Source organism: Glycine soja, chromosome 15, assembly GCF_004193775.1.
Source record: "Glycine soja cultivar W05 chromosome 15, ASM419377v2, whole genome shotgun sequence".
NCBI lineage: Eukaryota > Viridiplantae > Streptophyta > Magnoliopsida > Fabales > Fabaceae > Glycine > Glycine soja.
Genome location: NC_041016.1, coordinates 7,457,588 through 7,467,920, shown reverse-complemented (window position 1 = coordinate 7,467,920; position 10,333 = coordinate 7,457,588). Strand labels below are relative to the sequence as shown.

General features: G+C 37.7%; 1 protein-coding gene and 2 pseudogenes across 1 annotated transcript; 2 read left to right on the top strand and 1 right to left on the bottom strand.

Moving 5' to 3' along the window:
* Nucleotides 1–2,634: 2,634 nt before the first annotated feature.
* Nucleotides 2,635–4,602, top strand: LOC114387329 (annotated as a pseudogene).
* A 760-nt stretch (nucleotides 4,603–5,362) lies between these two features.
* On the bottom strand, nucleotides 5,363–6,031 carry LOC114388121. The gene has a single exon (XM_028348454.1). It carries the CDS (start codon nucleotides 6,029–6,031, stop codon nucleotides 5,363–5,365), a length of 669 nt encoding a protein of 222 aa, XP_028204255.1.
* Nucleotides 6,032–6,506: 475 nt separating this feature from the next.
* On the top strand, nucleotides 6,507–10,024 carry LOC114388120 (annotated as a pseudogene).
* The last annotated feature ends 309 nt before the right edge of the window (nucleotides 10,025–10,333 follow it).

Below are 10,333 nucleotides of genomic sequence, written 5' to 3'. Positions count from 1 at the left end.
TCAATCCAAACCTAATAACCATATGTATAACATATTGTCTAACATTTTTTTATTGTCGACTTCTCGACAACTCTCATATTATGGTACTTCATTTAACATTCTTATTGGTCAGAAACTTCCATAAGTAGTCCTTGCCGAAACTTCAAAAATCAGCTCTACCCGCCTCCAAGCTCAATGACTAACTCTACAAACTAACAAAAAAAATTTCAGTATGCTTTGTCTTTATCGACGTGTTTCAGGAAACTTCTAGAAGATCATTCATCTCATAACTACTTCATTTCAAATCAAACACGTTTAACTATGAAGTTAAGCCATGGATTACCGAAAAACAAATGCATTTTGTCGGTATAAATAATATCAATTTATTTTTTTAAGTCATCATCAACTACATAATCTTATACTTATACAATTTCTAAATCCTCTTTCATTTTGATATGATTCGATCTGAGCCTTTGACAATGCACACCAACACTTGAACCTCTACTTCTGTTATTAATTTTCATGCACTGACACCTTTAGCGTGGAGTGACAAAATATTCACAATCACCACACTAATGTATGTGAAGGACACATGAAGCAAGCATGACTTGGAAGTCCCCATAAATGCAAAATAGAGCCACGTTTGAATCGGATTTGTACTTCTTTGAGGTCTTCGCCTTTCCACGTGTGCCACCAGCACAGAAAAGAATAATTGAAATTATGGTACTTTTGATCTCAACCAGATACAATCTTAATTTTACCATGTCCATCACCTCATCAAGTGTGTTGAACTTGCCATAAATCATAACATGATTCCTATCTAACCATATGGAGTATGGAATATGGACCATATGATTAACCGACCATACATTCTCTGGAAGTATAGTGCTCCGAAGACAGCAAAAGTAATCTATAAGGGGATTATATACAATCACCGTATATGTAAACTAAGGAACAAGTTGAACATGACAATACAAATTTGATTCAGTCCTCAAGGAACAGTATGTAAATTTACTTATCAATTCCCCTTCTGCCTGTAGCAAGCTGATATGAGTCAACAAATCTGATCTCATATATGCTGCAACTTATAATTAAGTTGATATATGTCTATCATCTTTATGACTAAATTGATGTGTCAGTCATGTTTATGTTTGGATGACTAAGAGCTCGACTTTATGAATACATTCAGGTTCAAAAACCAAAGGAAGATCAGGAAATGCAGTTTGAAGAATAAAAAATAACTAACCAGATTTCACGGTACAAAGGAACTCTAGCGTTCTTGCAAAATTTCCAATCCTCCCTGCAGGACATGAAGATGTACTTAGTGAATGTGAAGAATGTTTTCAGAAAAGGGTTAATAAACTGTTTTCAGAAAAGGGCCTAAGTTTCATCTGCCTTAAAAATGTTCTTTTATATTAAAAAATTTAAGTATAACTCATTCATTTGTTCATCTATATTAAAAAATTTGAATATAACTCATTCATTTCTAAAAGACTAAATGATTTATTTGATTTTTTTTATCTTTTAATCTATTTAAAATTGACATCGTTAACAAATAAATTTTTTTTGTTCATTTTTTCTCTCCTTTCCACTTCATTTTTAACTGAAAAAGTTCATTCTTAAATGATTAATGACGTCAATCTTAAATATCGAATGATAAAACTTTAAAAAAAGATAAATAACTAATTTTTTTAAAAGATAAAGAATTAAATTAAACCAAAAAATAAGATAAAAAATCAAATTAAACTTTTTAAAAGATAAATAATCAAATTGAATAAAAAAATATAATAAAAAATCAAATAATTCATTTGACTTTTCTAAAATGATGAATGTGTAGCATACTATTACACAGTATATTTTAAATTTTAAATTTTTAAAAGAAAAGAAAATAAAAAATGTGATTTGAGCATATACAAAGCAAAATATAATTTACTACGACTTTTCTTTTTCTATCACAAGGCATGAAATTGACTTGCTATCCATTTCTGTTGGAATTTAAAACGTTTTATGATTTTAAAAAGTCCCTCAATATATCATTATTAATTTTATAAAATGATGATCACTATGCTTGCTAAACTAATCCCCTAAATCTCAAGCAATTACTACTATTTGCATTTGTGTCATTTGCATTTTAGCTCAATCGTTACCTCATTTGATTGGGCCATCGTTACCTCAAAGATCACTTTATCCCTTAAAGAAGGAAAACTAATGCATGTAACTTACGTTTTTTTTTGTTGGTGAATGAATGTAACTTACGTATAGTAGTATATCACACTATCACTAAAAGGCTTTCCGTTTTCTAGTTTTCCACTTTCCATATCCTGCAGATACAGATGCACTGTGCACGAAGAGACCTTTTTAATGGGAATAATTAAGTCATGATTACCGATGGCTAGGCAGATATATGTGCATTCATTTTACGAAATCAAGATGCATACATGTATAGTATGGAGTTACTGCTGAAGGTACTACTTTACTTCAAAATAGCCTCCGGTAGGAGATTAGTTGTGTGCCAAATAAGAAACCTCATATACATTTGGTTAAACCAAAAAATAAAATATGCATACATGTATATATTTCAGCTAGTATTTTTTATATTTCATACTTACAAGCTTCACTTTTTCTGTATTTAACTATACATTCACTTAAAATAGAATGGCCAAAGAAGATCAGAAATTTGTCATAGGAATCGATCTTGGTACAACGTAGTCATGTGTTGGAGTGTGGCTGGAGCAACACAATAGAGTAGAAATAATTCACAACCAACAAGGCCACAAAACCACACCTTCTTTTGTTGCTTTCACAGACAATCAGAGATTGATTGGTGATGCTGCTAAGAATCAAGCTGTCACCAACCCAGAAAACACTGTTTTTGGTATTTTTTCTATTTAGTTAGTACTGCCTTCCTTTTTATGATTTTTCTATACTTTTATGTCCAGATTTCTTATAACTTTTGCAGATGCAAAGAGATTAATTGGCAGGAAATACAGTGATCCCATTATTCAAAAAGAGAAAACGTTGTGGTCATTCAAGGTTGTTGCCGGTATCAATGACAAACCCATGATTGTTGTTAAGTACAAGGGTCAGGAGAAGCAAATTTGTGCTGAGGAAATATCATCTATGGCCTCATAAAGATGCGGGAGATTTCAGAGGTTTATTTGGAAACACCTCTGAAGAATGTTGTTGTTACCGTACAAAAGATGCTGGTGCTATTGCTGGCCTAAATGTTATGAGTATAATTAATGAACCTACTGCAACAGATATAGCATATGGTCTTAACAAGAGAACTAATTGTGTTGGAGAGCGAAACATTTTCATTTTTGACCTTGGTGGTGGTACTTTAGACGCTGCTCTCCTCACGATTAAGGACGTCTACGAAGTTAAGGCTACTGCCGGAAAAAGTCGGACTTTGACAACAGAATGGTGAATTACTTTGTAGACGACTTCAAAAAGAAGAACAAAGTGGACATTAGTGGGAACCCAAGAGCACTAAGGAGGTTGAGGACTTCATGTGAGAGGGCCAAAAGAATACTACCAACATTGAGTTAGATGCTTTATTTTAAGGGCATTGACTTTTGCTCTTCAATAACTCGAGGAAAGTTTGAGGAAATCGATATGGAGCTGTTTGAAGAATGCATGGAGACAGTAGATAAGTGTCTTACTGATTCTAAGATGGGCAAGGGCAGTGTCCGTGATGTTGTCCTTGTTGGTGGTTCTTCTAGGATTTCCAAAGTGCAAGAGCTATTGCAGGACCTCTTCGATGGAAAGGATTTGTGCAAGAGCATCAACCCTGACGAGGCTGTTCCTTATGGCGCATCTGTGCAGGCTGCTATGTTGAGTGAAGGCATTAAGAATGTTCCAGACTTGGTTCTATTGGGTGTTACACCACTGTCACTTGGTATATTGACCAAGGGAGATGTCATGAGTGTGGTGATTCCAAGGAATACTAGGATTCCTGTAAGGAAGACGCAAGTATGCTGTAATTTAGATAACCAAAAACGTGTTCCTTTTAGTGTTTACGAGGGTGAAAGGGCGAGAGCCAATGATAATAATTTGTTGGGTTCTTTTGTTCTTTCTGGTTTGCCCCCTTCTCCTCGTGGTCATCCTTTAGATGTAAGTTTTGCTATAGATGTAAATGGTATCCTATCTGTTTCCACCGAGGAGAAAACTAGTGGCAATAAGAATGAGATTACCATAATCAATGACAAAGATAGACTGTCAACTGAAGAAATTGGAAGATTGATTCAAGAAGCTGAGAAGTACAGGGCTGAAGATAAGAAGTTTCTTAGGAAGGCCAATGCTATGAATTCTTTGGGTTATTATGTTTACAAGATGAGGAATGTTTTAAAGAAGGATATTAGTTCGCTTTGCTCAAAAGAAAGGGAGAAGATCGATTATGCCATTACTAAGGCCACAAATTTGCTAGATGATAGTAAATACCAGTATGAAGTGGAGGTGTTTGAGGATCATCACAAGGAGCTTGCCAGCTTCTTTGAATCCATCGCGAGCAAGATTGGTTAGTTGCTTCCCGGTGGAGATTTTTTTTGTGGTGCTGTCATTTTGTATGTGAAAAATGAAAACTTATTGATATTATCCTATATCAAGGACAAAATATAGTTGAAGTTTGATGGTAACTTTGTATTGAGTATAGTTAAGTTGAATTGTTGCTATGGCTGACTTGAGCATTCAACATATTTCTGATTGATTGTTACAGTGTGTTTGGTTTTGCCTAGTTATTTTTGAACTTTATCTTCTCCTTTTATTTTCTCCTTAAAACAAGCACTCAATTATATTGATAAGAAAGTTCATCTTAAACAGATGTGAAAGAATAAAACTATACAAATGGAAAATGTTGTTCGTGTTGATAGAAATGTATGCTTTAGATTGTTTCCCATTTGTTAGTTCCATTCCCCTGTACACTTGCTAATATACACATAAATGGCACAAGGCACGTGTCGTAGATGGACATAGGTATAGCATATACATCAACTGGTTGAGAACAAACTATTGATGATGGCATCACAGCCAGAAATAGCTTTAATTGTAAAATGAAAATAGTGGTTTCCACAACCCTGGATTTAAACAATTAAGGGAATTCTACTGAATCAAGTAACAGAATTTATTAAGTTTAAACTGAAATACCAATTATTTCAGCAATAGTAACTGAAAAGGCAAGATATAATATACCTCAAGTTTCACCATATAATTTCAGCTAATGATAGAGAGAAACCTTCTACTACCAGTCTACCACTAAAGTCAGGAATCCTGACAAAACATGGTAGAAGAGTCATGATCATGAACAAGTCTCTATGATCACACCAATCCATATGGTTCCATTCCAGTTACAAAGTTCCCTTTGACAGCTGATCGGCTTCAGAGAGCTTCAACATCTCTCTTCTCTAGGAACATCTCTCTTCTCTTCATAGAGCTTCAACAGCTGATCGGCTTCCTTCTCATAGGAAACCACAAATTTCTGCAAGAAAATCTTATCAGTAACTATAAACGCGGACGCCCAATTAACATCCTTAAGCAAACCTTTCGCCAAAAGAAACTGCAACACAGAAGCCCTGGGAACAACCCTTTTCTCCAAGCTCAACGCAATAAGCACGGGATGCTTAGCAAAACACAAAGAATCCAAACCCAAATGAGTAATAAAAAACTCCATCATGGCCTCAATTTTCTTCTCAGAGACCAGCATACACCAGGGGTTCCTCAGAAACGTGGAAAGCAGAATCTCCTCAGACCAGCCCCATTTCCTATACACCTCAACCTTCCTCTCCCACAACGATTTCCTCACAAGCTTAGCACGAAGTGCCACCAAGAACAACGTTTTGTTGGGCCTGAAGCCCAATTCCATAACCTCCCGAACCGCATCCTGAAACGTGGGGGCATTGGCAACGAGCGAGCAGGCCCAGTAGCGAAGCAACATAACAACCTTGGATTCCGGGACATCGTTGTGGAGGAGAAATTGAATGTTGAGGAGGGGGGTGTTCGAAAAGATGATGCTGGGGCATGATTTGATGGAGCGGAGGGTGGAATCATCGGAAAGCATGAATTTTTTGATGAAGTCGTAGCGCGGGGTGATGGCGTTGTGGAGATCGAAGTGGAGGATTCTAGGGTTTTTGGTGACGATGCGAACGAGGTCGGAGGTGGAGGCGCCTTTGGAGAGGAGGAAGGTGAGTTTGGGGAGGATGGTTTTGCGGGCGTTGTAGGAGAGGAAGTAAGGGTATGTTTGGATGATGCGGCGGATTTGGGCGTCGGAGAAGCCATGGGATTTGAAGAGGGAGAGGATTGAGTCGGGGTCGTGGGAGGTTTCGAGGCGGATTCGGGTGGAGAGTTTTGAGGCGGTTTCTGGGGAGAAGCCGAAGGTGTTGAGGAGGTAGTTTAAGGTGAATGAGTGTTGCTGTTTATGGTCGGAAGAGGAAGTGGAGAATGATCGGAGAAGAATAGAGAAGGGTGTGGAGATTGCAGTGATGGAGTTTGGGTTGTGCTTGAAGCAGAGCAATGCCCTGCGATAGTGACCGAACATGGGAATGCGCTTAATAGGTTTCAAAGTTAGGAAAATGCAAATTTAGTCCATCAAAGTATTTGTTTTCCGAGCAAAGAGCATTCCCACTTATTTTCTATTCCTTACTTAGTTCTAATCAAATTAATTTGAGTTTGTAACCCCGTGGCCTTATCCAATTGATATTTTTGAGTTTTGTATTACTTCCACTTGATTTGAGATGTTGAGTCTGCTACATCTTCAATCTCAGCCTTCGCTCGTCGCAATGGGAACCGCAGCAGCAAAATCCCAAACCCTAAGTTTCAGAAACCAGTCCTCCCCGTCCCCGGTGGCGAATCCACCACCTACACTCGCCTCCTGCTCCCTCCCCTCTCTCCTCTCCCGAAATCAAGCTCTCCGAAACGGCGCCACCGGTCACCCGCTTCCTCCGCAATCGAAAACGACCCAACCGAACCTGAAAGCGACGGCGAGTACGAGTTTTCGGGAGACGAGAATGTGGTCAAAGGCGAGGAAGAGACTCCGAGTGTGAAGGAGAAGTCTGTGCCGGCGGTGATGCGGTCTTTCGACCGGGCGAAGATATATGTGAAGGCAGGGGACGAGGGGAACGGCGTGGTAGCGTTCCGGCGGGAGAAGTACGTGGCGGTGGGGGGGCCGTCGGGGGGCGACGGAGGTAGGGGTGGCGACGTGTACGTGGAGGTCGACGGGGCGATGAACTCGCTTCTGCCGTTTCGGAACAGCGTGCATTTCCGGGCAGAGAGAGGGGGCCACGGGCATGGGAGCATGCAGAGTGGGGCAAAAGGGGAAGATGTGGTGGTGAAGGTGCCCCCTGGAACGGTTGTTCGAATGAGTGGCAAGAATAATGTGTTGTTGGTGTATCCGGGACATAAAGGGTTGCTGTTGCCAGGCGGTAGAGGGGGAAGAGGGAATGCTTCGTTCAAGTCAGGGACTATAAGGTCCCCAAGATTGCCGAGAATGGCGAAGAGGGTCCTGAAATGTGAGTTCTTTTTACCCTACAATACATAGCTAGGATCTTTTAGATTTTGGATAGAAGCCACAAATATTCTCTACAGAATGGTAGAATTGTTATGGTCAACTAAAGTCTCCATTAGAATAATTAATGCAGCTACATACCAGGTCACGAACTTGAGATCACTAGTTGATCTATAATAAATTCTGTATCAATTGATTCACACGCTTGGTTTGTGGTTGTTTGGCTTGAGAAAAGTATTTTCTGTATTCATTTTATGCTTTTACCTTACAAAGTTTTGAGAACAAGAAATGAAATGAAAATAATGTGTTAGACTGGCATCTTTGTAATTGAAAATGAAAACAGAAGCCATTTTTTCAGACCAAAAAAGGGTTCCTTAGTCGTCTACATATGAAGGATGCAATTTGTTTTGGTAACATAAGAACTACCATTTGTGTATTGCATACTGAAAGAAAGAAAAAAAAAGTTTGTTTTGAGTTTGTTGGAATCATTTGAGTTCATAGAATGGTGGTTTCTTTTGATCAGGTGGTTGGAGTTAGAACTCAAGCTGGTTGTGGATGTTGGTATAGTTGGTGCTCCAAATGCGGGGAAAAGTACACTTTTGAGTGTTGTTTGTGCTGCCAAGCCGGCTGTGGCTAATTATCCTTTTACAACTCTGCTTCCCAATCTTGGTGTTGTTTCCTTTGACTATGATTCAACCATGGTAGTGGCAGACCTTCCAGGTCTGCTTGAAGGGGCACATCGAGGTTTTGGTTTAGGCCATGAGTTTCTACGACACACTGAAAGGTGTGCTTCCCTGGTTGGTACTTTTGAACGGAGATGCTTTATTCTGCTTTATATAGTTAGATATAGCTACATTTGAAAATCTCAATTCTGATACAGCTGTGTTTGATTCTAGAGTTACCAGCTTACCACACTGCTCCTAGGGTTTCAGAAGAGTAAATTATAAGTATTTTCTTTGCTTTCTTTTTTTTCTTCTAAAAATGAATTTGAGACATCAGTGGTTTTTTTTCTGAAAAAGTAATTCTTTTAGAGACCCTTAAGCCATCTCTATTTTGGCCACTTCAACCTTTTGATCCCACCTCTGCCCGTGTCAGTTCTGTCTAAATTAGATTGAGTAAAATTTCAACTTGTTTGCTTTTTCTGAGCTCATAGAATCTTTTTACTATCCAGTATCTTACTTTTTTCCTGTCAACATTTGGCTACCATCTAACCATGCTATTTCAAAGTAAAGCTAATTTGATATTTTTTGCCTGCTTCTTTCTCGCACCCTGATATTTGTGGTTTAAACTTTAAATCAAGCCTATATTGGGTTTCAGGTACATGTTGTTGACGTTTCGTCACCGCTGCCAGATCTTGAGTTTGATGCAGTTTGTCTAGAGCTGAAGCTTTTTAATCCTAAACTTGCTGAGAAGCCTTATGTAGTTGCTTTTAACAAAATGGATCTTCCAGAAGCATATGAAAACTGGAAATCCTTCAAAGAAAAGTTGCAATCTCATGGGATCACACCTTTTTGTATGAGTGCTGTCAAAAGGGAAGGTACTCATGAAGTTATCTGTGCTGCTTATGAGCTTTTGCGTAAAAGTAACAAGACAAGGTGGAATATGAAGGTAATAATATGTTTTAAACTTATTCTATGTATTATTGTCACATCACCTGAATACTCTTTTTTCTCTATTAAAGTTATTGCGTTTGGATAAATTTGACCTGTTTCAGATGGAGGAGATATGGTAAACTTGAACCATGTCGCTGTTGCAGTAAAGAAGCTGCGGAATGCATCCATTAGTGATTTTGAGATTTGTCATGACAGTGATTCAAATATTTGGCATGTAGTTGGATCTGGATTGCAAGATTTATACAGATGATGAATTGGCGGTAGGTTAAACAGCAAAAACGTGACCAGGAGTACAATTCCTTAATATATTTTTTTTCCACCAATGTGTTACTTTTCTTGCATCTTGAACATACATATTGAGGCGTAACTTCTAAATCACATTTAACAAATAGTATTGACATCATTATCCTGCATTCATTTTGTATTTGTTTGCAAAGCCATTTATGATCACTGATATGAAGCTTCTTGCATAGATTTTCAACTTTAATGTGAAGATGTCTAACAAAAAATACTACTCCCTCTATCCCATTATAATTGCCATGAGAGAAAAAAATTTGTCCCAAAATAATTGTCATTTTAGTTTTTTAATGTAACATTAATTACCTTTTTTCACTTATATCCCTTATAATATTAATGATGGAAACAAAATCTATAAATGAATTAATGATGATATAAGGTTAATTTTGTAAAACTATTACTCTCTTTCATCTATTTATTGCTTTTTCTTGGTCTGTGTAAAATAACCTAGGACGACAAATTATTTTGGAATGGAGGGAGTATTACAATAATAATAGGAAATTTCATGGAAGACCTTTTTTGAATAGTGTGAGAAAACGTTAAGATTTGAAATTCCATCCTTAATAATTGATACTGTGTTAGAAAAAATGTGTATTAGGATAAGCATTATGCTTGAAATTGTAACACCCTACCCATTCATGTCTAGTTTCATTGAGATTTGTGGATCTTTAACGGGTACATTGATTTGGAGAGAAGATTCCAACGTGTTCTTGAGGCTTGTGGTGTGTACAAGTCTCTCATGAAACTTGGTGTAAAGGAAGGGGACACAGTAATTGTTGGAGAGGTGTGTCTTTTGTTTCTCTTCAGCATTTCTATTCACTGCAATCCTTGCTAGCACAGTGAACAATGATGTTAGCATATGGTTTAGTAAATGAAATTTAGCTGTCCTTTAATTTCCTTAAATGACGTGTTGTTCTTAAATGTGGAACATTATTGACCCCTACTCTTC